Source organism: Megachile rotundata, chromosome 1 (assembly GCF_050947335.1).
Source record: "Megachile rotundata isolate GNS110a chromosome 1, iyMegRotu1, whole genome shotgun sequence".
Lineage (NCBI taxonomy): Eukaryota > Metazoa > Arthropoda > Insecta > Hymenoptera > Megachilidae > Megachile > Megachile rotundata.
This window is the reverse complement of record NC_134983.1, coordinates 13,104,623-13,119,563: the sequence shown is the minus strand read 5'-3', so window position 1 is coordinate 13,119,563 and position 14,941 is coordinate 13,104,623. Positions and strand designations below refer to the sequence as shown.

The window sequence follows — 14,941 nt, the reverse complement described above, 5'->3', positions numbered from 1 at the left end:
TTTGCACTAGTTTTTGAAAAAATTAAATTTGATTATGGCTTTTGTGAAATTAGTCATTTTAACTTGTTGGTAATTGTGTTAATGCAGTTACATTAACATTCTAACACTGTAATATTTTTGTATTAGTAGAAGGGACCATACTGCCATTTTATGGCAATAAGAATTATTTATCGTGGATTTGAGGTTTTAGATTTTTAAAAATAATCTTCCATCAATCTTGAGGATATTCAGCAAATTCTCTTTTGAGAAAAATTATCCTTTTCTTCTGTTTATGTCATTGATGTACAATTTTCCTTTTACTATAATTCATCTTTGTCCAAAATGTAGTATAATAATAAGTAATATAATATCAAAAATAAATAATGTCTTCCACAAAGCAACAAACGTAAGAATAGTACTGTGTCCAAATATCAACGAGTAACTTCATACGTATTCATCATCCCGAAAGCTTGAGCGACAGCCGGATTTAAAGAGTTAAAAGAAACCATTGCCAAAAGTGGAAACATGAAGTCTGTACATAAAATCAAGGCGAAAAAGTATGAGAAACTCTGTCGAGAATCAGCCAACAACCGTCTACGTACACAATTTCGAGTCACGCTTGCACAGCCAGTCCCCTAAATGACGTTTTTACATGAAACTTGCGCGCATGCACACACATACTGTTGCATAAAACACACCTCACGTCGTTTGCGAGGTGTATCCACACAAAGATTCGAGGCAAGCACAGCGACGCACAACGATGGATGAGGTCTGTGTGCCTCTTCACCCCTCGTACGAGGTTCATGAATAGTACCACTTCCGAGTTGAACTTCCTTCCGAGTAAACAATACAGGACGACTACTGTGCTGAGCACACCCATCCATTTTTCTACACTTTCAGTTACATCACACGTCACCTAAATTCGATACAGAATGTACCGTACTTCGAATTACCGTTCGATTTTTAGTTCTTTAACCCCTGAGTCGAACTCGTCGCTGGAAAATGATGACTGCGCAGAAAGAAAATTCTTCCATTTTGCAGTTCGCGATTTTACACGAAAATTCGTGGCAGGAATTATACAACCGTAAAATTGAGATTCTTTGTGGAGAAATAAAAGGATAACTGAAATCTTTTGTGAAGGCTGCGGTACTTTCGTTGAACACGCGATATGTCGAGATCTCTTTATATTTTCATTTGAGTGAAATTGCTGGAAAAACGGAAGTTAGCGTTAATTAGCTAATCTTGTATCATTATCTAACAAATACATTTCAAGCATTGCAATATAGGAGCAGGTAAAAGTGCCATGCGACATTTTTTTAAAAATTGAATTTTGAGTTTTATAATATTTATACAGTAGTGTTATATCTAATTTGTACTTTTCTTATATTGTTACAAGTTTACATTTTCAAATAATATTTTTCAAATTTTTTAAAGATTTTTCAAATAATATATAAAAGTTCAAAATCAAAGTCTTTAAATTAACTTGATTTTAAAGTCAAGGATTTAAGTCCTAAGTTCATGATATAACACCTTCACCCACTCTTGTCTTCAAAAATTTGTTCGCCACCTCTCTCACAATTTAAAGATTGAATAACTTTTAAAATACTTCAAAGAAGTTGTAAGAAACTGCAGTATAATTGTAGGAATAAAATAATAGTTTCTATTTAATCGACACAATTTAAAAACGATTAGTTAGGTAATTCCTTATCCTTCCCAATCTAATTTTGCATAAAAGGCGATTTCGAAACGGTGATATATATTACGCTTCTTAATTACGTAATTGATTCGATAACGAGACAAAATTATTGGAGAGTGAAGGACAACGGTGACAATTATAAAAGTGGGAGCAGCTTCTGTTGAGCTCAGAGGAAACACGGTTAATTCGATCGCAAAATTAGCGTGAAGCAAGGTACGAATCGTCGATGTAATTTAAATAATCATCTTTGTAGATGACATAAAGAATTACTGTGATTATCTGTAATATCTTTGTGTTTGATGAATTCTTTCGGGAGCAAATTTGGTTATTCCAGGGAAATTATAGATGTTGGTATGGTTTCTTACTTGTTAGCTTTTATGTATCTTTGTGAGATGGTGATTTATGCTTATCGAAACTTAGGGATTTCAGAGTTTAAATGTGTGGGAAGATATGTGTTTGATGATGTGGGAATTTCAGAATCTGGGGCCTTTTGAGGGTTAAGAAAAGTGTGAACGTTGAAGTTTGGGGATTTAGAAGTTTGAAGACCCACTAATGTAGGAATCTAGGGATTTGGAGGTATAGAAAATTGAGGATCTAGAAATTTTTGAGACATAGGAAATAGTGAACCTAAGAAATAGTGAAGCTAAGAAATTGTGGACTTAGGAAATTGTGGACCTAAGAAATTGTGGATTTAGGAAATTGTGGACCTAAGAAATTGTGGACCTAGGAAATTGCGGACCTAGGAACTTGTGGACCCAGCAATTTGAAAATATGGAAGTTTGAAGAATTTGATGATTTCAAAAATTACAAAAAGAAATTTCTGAAATATCCAAATATCAAAAATTTCAGAGTAGTGTTTTTGCAAACTAGAAAATTTGAAATTTTGACCTACTACGTTCTACGTTTTGAAAATTAAAAAATTCACTTGCAAATTAAAACTTCAACGTTTAATATTCTGCAAATATGAAAATCTAACAAATAAAAAATTCTCGAGTTCACATATCACGTATCTTTATCCAAAGGAAACATATACCATATCTAACTATCTAGATTAATCACAAACACGTGATGAATGATCCTCATCTCCAAAATCACAACTGCCAAAACAATATCAATTTTTCACTTTCGCCCTTTCTCAATTGTACACTCTATCGATTGAAATTTTAGAACACGGTCCGGTGAAGTTAACGCGGGAATTGTTTGAGAAACTCTGATTTGTAAGCATGTGTACAAAACAACACAGGTTGACGGTACATGCGTGGGTGGGGAAGCGAGCATGTTCCACGGCTGGCAAATCTGTCCACGTTCAGTCCATTCCCGCGATTCATGGATCTTACAGGCCATGTCGTTGATTTGTGATCCGTTGACATTTCATTCGGAACCGATTGTCTACTGTAGCGTGATTCTTCATGGATTTTGTACACATCAGGTCCGTCGATACTGCAATCGGTCTTTAATTCTTTTCGTTATTTTTTTTCGGTAATTGTGGATGTTGGAGTCGTTTAATTATATTTAATGGAGCCACGTAAATTTACAAGTCTAGTTTCTGAACATAGAATTTGCTTGAATTTTTATTGTGCAAGAAATTTTTATTTTTTAGTTTATTATTCAGATATTGTTATGTGCATGTTCTTGTCGATATTAACTGTAATATTTGTCTAAAGCTACTGCGCAGTTTTATATTTTAGGTAGTATTTTTTAGAAATTTCATAACCGTAAAAATGGAAAGAAAGAGTTTACGAGATATAAAGTTCTGCTAGGTTCCACTTTACAAGGGTGGTTGTTTTACAAAATATAATGCTGTTAAAGAAATACTAAAAATACTAAAAATACTAAAAATACCAAAAATACCAAATATACCAAAAATACTAAAAATACTAAAAATAATAAAAATACCAAAAATACCAAATATACCAAAAATACTAAAAATACTCAAAATAATAAAAATACTAGAAATAATCTTATAAACATTTGTAAAAATACTTTGTAAAAAGAGGATAAAGCAACCCATCTCTTAAGTGTTAAGATGTACGTTTATGCTGCTGAAATTCTAACTATACTTTAATTTTTATTTGAATTAACCAAACTTGACACTTGTTGAATTAAAATACGTTTGCTTTCACTTTCATTCACTGATGTCTCATTCAACTCTTGACTGTGCAACATTGTTTGAAACTACTTGAATCTACCTACTGATATAATTTTGTGTCAGACAGTCTCATTCACTAGATTCATATTTAATATTCATTGATCTGATTCGTTAGATTCATATTTAATATTCATTTATCATTTAAATAAGGAGTGTTGTTTTAGTTTGAGAAATTCGTTCAATAAATTTATATATCTAATCATTTATATTAATTCATTCTTGCAATCATACTTTTAGTTAGCTTGTTATCATGGATAATAAGGAAGTTTAGGGAAGCTTGATGCAGAGGGAGGCTTGATACAGATTTATAGTTTCCACTTGATTAGGTGACAGATAATCGTTGATTATAGTAGAAAATATTTTTGGCAGGTGGTGATAACTAATGATTGTTCTAAATAAATGTGTTGACGTGAAGGTTTTTATTATAAAAAGTAGGATATCGATGTAAGATACTTGTATAAAGTTTTTGTCAGTGCATATTAATTTTTATGAAATATTAATTGTCTTGTGTGATACAGTATTGTGTATAAAAAAAATGTGAAATTTGTGTAACATCTAAAATAAACTTCTTGCCTTCAACTATTATGTATCAATAATATAAGTGATAAAAATGTAAAAATGAAGTGACATTAGTTTTTAATACCTTTCTAGCTTAAATTTAAAAAAGTTCACTTTTGTTTCCCCTCAAGAATAAAATACTGAATCTGAATGTGTAAAGAGATCATTAAGATATCTTTTAGTTTCGTTTATGCGATTTTTTCTATTTAGAATGTGTCTTTCCCAGTTTCTCCTACTATTGTTTTTCTTTCTGTAGCATTACTTAAGAGTGCAAGAGGAACGATACTATGAGAACAAATTTTGCAATTTTTGCAGACACAACGAATTATTGTTTTTTTATGGAAAACTGTAGATTTGTTAGAAGTTCTAGACTTTGTAGAGTAGAAATTAAGTTAGGAACAATTTTTTTAATAATCATTTCATCAATCGTTTTTAATATTCGAACATTTGGAACATGTGGTGGTCTATTCTGAATTGTTTAAAACATGCAAACTTATACTATAAAGGAACTTTTTATTTATTACTAATGCTAACTTGATACTAATGCTAATTTCTTTAAAAACTGCTATTGTTTCCTATTATTTTTTTAATTTTGCACATAGTATGATTTCCTTTAATTCCGTAGTAATATTACGTAACAACGAAATAATGGAATAGTGTAAAAAACTAGCATAAGACTAAAAAGTCTTAGAATAAAAGTAGTATTAAGATTATCAAAATAGTAAACCTGTGAGAAGTAATAGAATAGTAGTTGAAAATAATTATAAACCCTGCTAACTTCATTTTTAATAATCATTAAAAATAACGAAGATATCGACAGTCAATTTTTAAAGCAAAATCAAAACCAACTTTTGCCACAGCATTCTACATAACAATTGCGGTGTGAAGATATTTACAGCCTTCATTTATTTGATAAATAAAGATTATATTTTTCTTTTCAGATGACACAAAACCTGATCGAAGCTACGCCAATCAGAACGGTGGTCCGAAAAGTTCCCTGATCGACAAACGAGACGAAGCTAAAACAAGTAAGAACAGTAATTTTCATGCTCGATTTTGAATTAACAGGCAATATACTTGGAATGCTTGCCTGAAATCATGCTTGTTGCACGATTGCAAGGGTCAATTTCTTTTCTCTTTCGCATCATTCGAAAAATCATTGCTATCAAAATATCATGCCATCTCAAAAGTTAACTGCCATTGCATTAGTTTCATAGATTTAAACATCTGAATTACGGTACTCTAACGAAGCAAAATATTAATCTTTCATGCAATATTTTGATATGATTACCGTTTGAAGCTACGAGCTTCAAGCTTTACTAATTTTGGCTACTATATTTCTTAGTTGTATTCATTTTAGTTAGTATTTATCTAATTTGTATCAACTCTAGCTACTATTTTTTTGCATTTATATTAATTTTAGCTAGTATTATTCTTATTTTATTGTTGAAATGATTAAAGCACTAGAAGAGAAATAAGTAAGTCCTAGTTAATAATTTAGTACTATTTAAAAAAGAACGAAGTGCAAAATCGATAAAATCTTTTCTTACAAAGCGCATTATATTTTAATATTATATAGTACATATTCAAGAGACTATCTTTTTTCGTTAAATATCACCAGCTTTAAAACGATAATTTTTGAAGTTAGGGTTGAAAATCCTATGTTTAGTTGGATAACTGAAAAATTATTCCTGAATAAATTTCCAAGTATTTCATTTGTCTAGAAAATATATAATTAATATATCTATGTAGATTTTCTAAAGAATTTTCCTATCATTTCAAATGTTACTGTCAAAAATAGGATAAAAGAATGCAATTTCTTACAGCTATGTAAATAAAATGAGTATAAATATTTTTTATATTGATTTATAAAATTTGCATACAAATTTTCATAAAAAATGTTCAACATTTTACCAAAAAATTTGCAGAAATGTTCACATTAATACGTTTTATGAAATTAATCAGCTTAGGTGTGTTTCGCTTTAACCTACACTGAATTAATCACTAGTCTCAAATTACTTTACTGAAGTATAAAACCGATTGAGTTGAGGCTGATTTTGTGTACAAAGAAAATATGTTTGTGACCGCTTTCGATGTATCTACTTCGGTGTTGAAATAACTCAAGAAAGTGTTATCAAAACGACATGTCCTTTTAATCGCGAGGATTTTAACCCTTTCAGCTATAAACATCAGAATGCTGAAGATGAAACATTTTTTAACCTTCAACCACATTTATAACTGTATTGATATTACACTGAAAGACTTCAGAAGATATTTAGCATATCTTTGTATTAACATTTAATTGCTAGTTAATACATTAATTCGTAGACCCTTCAGAAAGAATATTTAAAAAATAGGAAATGAAATTTCAAGAGCATATTCTACGTTATGAAATGCTTCCTTTCTGAGACACAGAAACTTTGCATTTATGATTGATTTTATTAAATATGTAAATTTCACTCAAGAAATTTTTGAAGTAAATTTTAAAGACGTTAAAAACCTCTCGACTTTGAACCGTTTTATAAAGCAACTGCGACAGCAATATAATAACTGATATAACATATTACGCGAATAAAAGTCTACAGTATTTTAATCAGGAGAATATGGTTTGCGCGACTGCTTCTCTTCCCAATTTATCGATCCACAAAATTTTAATTAACAAATTCTACATCAGTCTTGGCAAATTATATCGAATCGCCGTTATGCATAAATTGCATTCTCATGTTTTCTGATAATACGTGCGCAAAAAGAATGTGATACTACAGAATACACACACGTTGACAAAAATGAAACTGTCTACACTTCCTGAAATTGTCTGCAATCAGAGTGCTTTATCGAGGTACAAATTAATGCCATAAGTAGAATATGCTCTTGTTCCCAAACCTTTTCGATGGATTTGTTTAACATATCTGTTTGAACTCACAATTAATCTGACGATGGCGAAAGGGTTAAACGTTCCGTCCGTTGCGACTCTATAGGATTTTGCGAACCATCAGACTACGCGACAGATACCGAAGAAATTACCATGCCCCACGGTACTCGGAATCGCAGAAATCGCAGAGGTCGCAACAGGAGACACATTCAGCGTCATACGAGTCCTGAAAAAATATCCAAAGACGACATAGAGAGCCCAGAGGGCGCCACAACTCTCGCTGATCCCGCGAGCACAAACACGAACGACTCCTGCAGGGAGAATATAGTACGCCATAACGAACTGCAACAAGAGGATACTAAACACGAATCAGCAACAAAAAGCACCGAAAGCATTTTCCAGAAAGAAATCTCCAAGACGAGTAGATACACGAGGGAAGAGAGGTACAAGATCGAGAAGGGCACCGTTAAACCAGGCATCAAGGTGGTCGAGATAACAACGATCAGTAGTTTGCCCCTGGAGGCTAAAATCGACCACATTCCCGGCGTTGGCATCCTAGAAACCGGCCGTAGGGACAATGTGCCAGAAGACCAGGCGAATGTCACGGTATCCGAGCCGGTGGAATCGTTCCCTTGCTCTTCGAAGGGAATGAGTCAAAAACTTCAAGGAGAGTCGAGTAACGAACGATTGCAGATCCACGATGTCAGCGACTGCGACGTGGAGACTGATTATGCCAAGCCGTTTATTGTTGAGATGGAGTCAGATTCGGATAAGGAAAACGTGGAAAGCACGCATGCGTGGGACACGGTGATGCCACGAGATGTGGAGAAAAAATTAAGGACCTTTATCGAAGGACTGAAGCTGCCGACTTATCCCGAAGACTTCGAGGAGACGCGGAAACCCTTGGAAAAAGTTAGCAATAAGAAGTATAGGAAAAGAAATAGTACTTCGGAAGTTCATGCACATTATCAGGCTGCTAGTAGATTTTTGGATATCATTCAGGAGGAAGGAGAGAAGTTGTCGGAGGACGAAGAGCAGCACATCAGGGACTTCATTAATGAGGAGATTGGAAAGTATCGGAGGGACGAGCGGGGTTCTGATAGAAGAAAACGAGAGGTGAAGTTTGAAGAAATGGAGGAGAAAGAACACGACGTGAGAATACACGTGATTAATGTGGATTTGGACGGGGAAGAATCTGTGAACAGTGTAAAACCTGGAAATGTAGAAACTAATGAAAGTTTGGATGAAGAAAAATTGACGTCAAACGATACTTCAACGGATCAATTGGAACAGAAAAATGTAGAAGTTAATGTAACAGTCTCTGCAGAAAATGTACCGAATCAGAACTTAGAGAAAGAACACGAAATGAAAATCGTGGAAGAAAACCTTGGTAATGAAGATCGAACTGAAGAAAATGAACCATCGAAATTGCACAATGATGTTGAAAATGAAATGCGTGGTAGTAAACAAGAGTTTAACGATGTTCACGAACAGTTGGATGTTAATTTAGCACCGAGGGAAGAATTAGATGATACAGATTCAATTAAACGCTCCGAAGAGGATCAGTATTCTAGCGACAGCTTAGACGATGCCTCGAATGATGTCAAAGCTGCAGCTGAGTCCTCAGAATTTACTGTTTCAAACGAGAACGTAGAGAAGGAAACATTGACGAATGTGGAAACATCTACAAAACAGTTGGAAGATGATTCAATACGACAGTCAGAACCTGAGTTATCTAAAGATAATTTAGATACAACTAATGGTGCAAAATCTGCAACAGAGAGTGCAGAATCTACTTCTGAGCAACAGGGTGATAATGATGAAAACTTAATCACGAATGAAGATCCATCGAACAGGGATTCAGATGTTGATTCTACTAAACCTACAGATTCTCATATTTCTGAAAATAGTTTAAAGAACACAAGTGTTAGTGAATCTGAAACTGTTGAAGGTTTAGAATCTGCTTCACCAGAGCAACTAAATGATAATAATGAAACCTTAATCAAGAATGGTGAAAATTTGAACAATAATTCAGATGTAGGTTCATCCAAACATCCAGATTCTGATATTACTGAGAATAATTTGAAAAACACTTCAAACGTTGCTGAATCTGAAATGATAGAGGGTTCAGAATCTACTACTGAGCAAGTAGATGATAATGATGAACCCTTAATCAAAAATAGAGAAAATTTGAATGAGGATTCAGATGTAGCCAAACATCCAGATTCTAACATTTCTGAGAATAACATGAAAAATACCTCAAACATTACAGAATCTGCAACTGTTGAAACTTCAGAATCCATTTCTAACGAGCAATTAAATGCTAATGAGGTCTTAATCAAGAACGAAGAAGTCTCGAAAAATGAATCAGACGTAAATTCAACTAAGCACGTAAAATTGCAGTTAGTTAACGAGAGTTCAGACTTATCTGTAAAGTGTTCGCAAAACGAGAAAGAAGAATCGCAGGCGAACAAAAGTGAAGAAACTCTTGAAACTAGTTCGAAAGATGAGACCTTGATTAAAAACTCTGGAAAAGATGAAGGAAATAAAGCATCGGAAAACCAAGTAAATACGCAGGAAATGAACGGTAACGAAGACTCTACGAAATCAAACAATCCAAGGGCAGAAGATAGCGTGAATAATACTTCGGAGACAGTAATAAAAGAGTGTTCGTCGACGATAAAATCTTCGGTAAAGAGTGAACACTCAAGATCTCAAACTATTACAGTAATAAAAGAACAACGACGTCCTCCAACTCCTCCAAAGCGGTCTTCCAGTCTCGACGGTGATTTTCAAGAAAAAACAAGCTCTCAACTCAAAAAGGAAACGAACGACGCTCCACCTATTCGTCCACCTTTGCCGAAAGAAAATCTCCGTCCACCAGAATCGGATTTGTCGGAAACATCGTCGGATAAGAAGAGCACTCTCGACCCTACACCTGCAACTATTTCACGCAGTGACGCGGCTGTACAAAATAATTGCAACACGAATGCGCCAGGGGAGATTCGTGAGATCATCGATGATCTAAGGGCCTCCGACAGCAACAGCGGATTACGAAATTATATCGAGAACGGCGCCAAGCTTGGCAGTGCAACAAGTCCTGAAATAACGCGTGACTGCGAAAAATGTTCAGTGCCCGAGAACGCACCGCTCGTGTCTGGTAAATCGAAAGCTTCTCACTCAAAGCTGGAACACTCCCGGCAGAAGGTTGTCAAAAACAAAACGATCAAAAGTCAAAAGTCGTCGAGGAGCACGGAACTGAAAACTTGCGAGGAACAGTTCGAGGAGATATACAATTACTCGATGGAAAACACCGAGAGTAAGACCATCGAACACCAGAATGAGAACGACAAGAGCGACTCGGAGATATTGGAGTCTATTCTGAATGCCAAACGAGTCGAGACGACGAATGATTTGCAGGGTCAAGACTCGTCTAGCAGCGCGACGACGTTGAGTACAGTAAAGTACAATCCCATGGAAGCATGGCAGACTGATATTTGTTCCATAATCGCGGAGGAGACGAGGAAAAATAACCTGAGACGCGAAGCTGAAGTCGAGTCGTGCAGCCTGAAGAGCAAACTGCCTCTGTTGAAAGGAGAGGACGTGTACGAAGCTGCGAATGGACACGAAGGTCCAGTCACCCCGGAACCAATACCCTATTCTCCGGTCGAGAATTTACCTTACAAGTTCCCAGAAAGTAGCAATGTTCTTAGTAAAAATCTGAACACGACAATCGATCCGGAGCCTCTGAAAGATCTCTGTCTCAAGAGAATCCTCTCAATGCCGTACGGGCCGCAAATAATCAACGAGATAATGCTGCCCAAGTTTAACATCTTCAAAAGTCTTCGGCCGGTTTCAAGGTTTGCTAACGACGATGCTAGAGGTCTATTAAACATGCATGGCGTGAGTGAGCAGCAGCTCGAAACAGCTAAACTAACAGCTTCGCCAGGGTCCTCTGACCTGTATAAAACCACTGTTTCAGACCAGAATAAGTCTCTGCAATTAGATCAGAAGATGGCTGCAGACAATTCGGAAACATGGATAGGTCTGTCGACTTTGAAGGATCCCAGGCTGCTCGTGTGTCTCTCCCCGTCTCAACAGAAGACCGCGATAAAAACGACCGCGGACAATTTACTGGATCTTCATAAAAAGTTCCTTAACAGACACAGTTACTACGAAGAGGAACCACCGTCTCGTATCCCTGTTCCGAGGTATCGGATCGATGTACGTAGACCCAACACAAATTCCTCGAAGTCCGAAGACACCGAGAGCAAGTCGGCCAACAGGCTGTTGGAGATCATCAAAGAGAATTCCGACAGTCAGGTCACTTCGGGACAGTCGAAATCTTCCGAGTGGTCAAGTCCGGACAAGGGTCACGAACGTTTTAAGGTCACTCGTCTTTGTGACTGGCTGAACTTGGCGAGACAAGAGCCTGTTGACATCCGAACGCCATCTTTCTCCGACGATTTACGTGCGGAACCGTCGGGTGAGGGGAAGCGAGATAAGAGAAGAGTCCACATTGCCAAAGAGCCAGTTGTTGATAACACTGGCGAGTACGTGCATCACGTCAACGCTGCTCTGATGGTGAATCCGATAGAAAGACCTGACCCTCCTGTCAGAAGTTCCACGCCTTTTAACAGAAGTCCAATTACGCTGAACAGCGCGCTTATCGACAAGTCGAGTACACCCGATATTGCCGGCAAGAGGACTCCTCCTAAAAGGACTATTGACCCGCGCTACAACGTTAATCCCGCGCTTATAGACGATCGAGTCGAGGTTCCACCGCGAGTTAAACGCATCGTGAACGTAGACAGGTCGTGTATCGACACGAGGAGCATCTTCGACCAGAGTCCTGCCAGGAGCAATCTGGAACCCCGGAAATACGGAAATGCCGAAGGCCTGAAGCACATGACGGCCACGGAGATCGTACAGAACCTGAAGAAGTTCCAAAATGAAAGAGACAATCAAATGAGAGGTCGTCCGAAGTGCTCCGTACCCGAAGAATACCTCGAGCAGCAATTGAAGTACATAGAATTGTTGGAGAACCAGTTGAAAAACGTGATACTGGCGGAGGAGGAGGAGAGGGAGGCGTACGAGAAGTTTCAAACGCAGATGAAGCAAAAGGATGGCAGAGATGGGACTTATGAGAAAAGCAGTGACTCCGAGAACGTTTCGAAAAATCCTAAGGACGATTCTCGAGTGGAGAGCGAAAGTTGGCAGGAGAAGTCCGAGCAGGTGGAGAAAGATCGCTCGGAGAGGATCGATAAACAGGGACACAGAGACTTCGTGAAGAAGGTGCAGACCAGTAACGGTGTTCACGAAGAGGAGACGTGCGAGAAAATCGAACGTGTGGAACATTCTGTGGTTACCAGAAAGGAAAACAGAGACGATCGAAAAACGAAAACGAAGGAAATACCGAAAGCTTCTGCAGTGGTAGTTAATGGAGAGGCGTTTCGTCGACAAATGTACGACGAGTACGTGCACAAGGTTCTCGAACGGGAGGAGAGGAAACAGCACAAAGTGGTGAAGATCAGTTCGCATCAAGACATACAGAAATCGAATAACAAATTGGGAAAGAGTGACATGAGCTCTGTTGAAAAGGAATTTATCGAAAAGGCGAGGAACAGGTTGAATAAGTTCGGTATTAAATTGGACGAAAGTGAGACGGAGAGCGAAGGGAAGCGTGATCAGGAAAATATTGTGAAGGCAAAGTGTTTGATCGACGGGAAAGAGCTGGAAGATGAGAGAAAATTGCCGAAACATTTGCAAGAATTCCTCAAAATGTCCGGGGAGGATGGTGAGTTCCGTCGAATCGAGGATTGTTACACGTCGGTTTTTCGACTGTTGGCCCGAGTGTTTTCGCTTGATTTTTGCATTTTCTGAAATGGGGTAATACCTGCTGCAAGAACGAGTATTTTGCTTATTCTTCGAAGAAATTTTGAAATTTCATTGAATATGTGTATTACAGTCTGCGTTTGTTTTTGTAAAACTCGAGTATGGTATTAGATTTCTATATGGGGTATCTCATTTAAATGGGACCCTCCAAATATATTTTTTAAAGTATAAAAACATAAAACATGCTTTATACTTAATTTCAATGATATCAAACACTTGACATAAGATAAAATATTAATCGCAAAAATATTAACTTGTTTTATTGAAGTCGATTATAAATGTGGAAGAAACAAGACTGATAAATTGTAAATATGATTCGATGAATATTATTTGAATATGAACGTATCTTCGAATTTTCAAAACTGTAAATTTATATTAAAGCATACATTAGTAATTCGATCATTGTCGCATAGTAAGCAAATAACTATTTGAAAAATTGATAATCATTAATCACCTTCACTTATTTAGATGATTTTACAATATCACATTTTACATTATGAAAAATAATGAAGGGTTTATGTATTAATTTTTATTAAATCGTAAGCTTTAAATTGATGCAGTACAAATGCAATTTTGCAAAAATCTTTTTCCAAGTAATGAGATTTCATGTCTTCCAGAATCTGTCATTTAATATTCAACAATCTTAGAATTTGGTTCTCAAAGGGATGCAGAGTAGATTTGATATCAAAGACTGCAATTCGTAGCAATTTGATCATGCGGAATCTATTTGTTCATCCCTTTCTTTTCTAGCCTTTATTCTTTCGACCTCGACTCTTCCAATCTCCATGAATCTCATTTCTATCACGAAGCCTTTCAAACTGTCATCGAATAGTAAATTTTGATTGGGTAACGGCATGTAATATGCAATGTTCCGTTTTAAGTTCGCCAAAAATATAAAAATTTTTCTTTAACGATATTTTTCATTCGTGATATTTTTCTTTAACGACATTTTTCATTCGTGACATTTTTCTTTAATGACATTTTTATTTAACAAAATTTTTCTTGAACCCTGTAAAAGTACAATAAAATACATATTTATAAATTTATTTCATTATAAATAATTATTTACGTATAAAATTGTAAAAGAGTAAATTTTTACAAATTACAGTAAAGAAGAGTAAAAATAAAAGATTTCTGAAAATAATATGAAATATGGATTATTTAGACAATTTATAAAGATAATTTCTAATAGCTTCAATGTTTTTATAAAGTGATTTTGTTGCTAGGAAAAGTGAATATTTACTTAAATGATGAAAGTAGCTGCTGTTCAAGCATTACATTACTTCGAGTTCCCAGGGGAGATAGAAGAGAAATTGTGTTCTCTTCCCATTACTATTGCTTTCGTAGTTTCTACTGCAAAATAAACAGTGACATCGATATTGTGTAGCTGTTCAAACATTACATCTAATCCAGAATCTGCTCAGATGAATTATTCTCTCTTGTTTTTTCATTTCCGATCTACCTTTTACAGATACTCGTTTCTGTAAATATTTGCTTGCATCAGAAATCAATGATTTGTGTCACTGTTACGTATTTTTGTATACGTGGTATATATTTATATAGCTATCAGGTATATTTATATATGCATTATACAGGGTGTCTCACAACTCGTGTAACTCCCGGAAAGGGATGGTGGAGGACGTAATTCTGAATAAGATTTCCCTTTGCAAAAATAGAGTTTGAAGCTTCGTTTTTGAATTATTAACCAAAAACACGGACCAATCAGAGCGTGAGGATTACGCCCACTCCGCCATTAGACTCGAAGGCGTTGCTCTCGCGTCTGCGCACGCGT

General features: G+C 36.0%; 1 protein-coding gene across 1 annotated transcript in view; it reads left to right on the top strand.

The window, feature by feature from the left end:
• The window catches only part of CAP (Cbl-associated protein), a 149,337-nt gene that overhangs the window by 63,436 nt on the left and 70,960 nt on the right, over nucleotides 1-14,941 (top strand). The window contains exons 5-7 of the mRNA XM_076532852.1: nucleotides 5,324-5,410; nucleotides 7,361-11,137; nucleotides 11,183-13,051. Of these exons, the coding sequence (XP_076388967.1) occupies nucleotides 5,324-5,410; nucleotides 7,361-11,137; nucleotides 11,183-13,051 (5,733 nt within the window). The remainder of the gene's footprint in view (nucleotides 1-5,323; nucleotides 5,411-7,360; nucleotides 11,138-11,182; nucleotides 13,052-14,941) is intronic.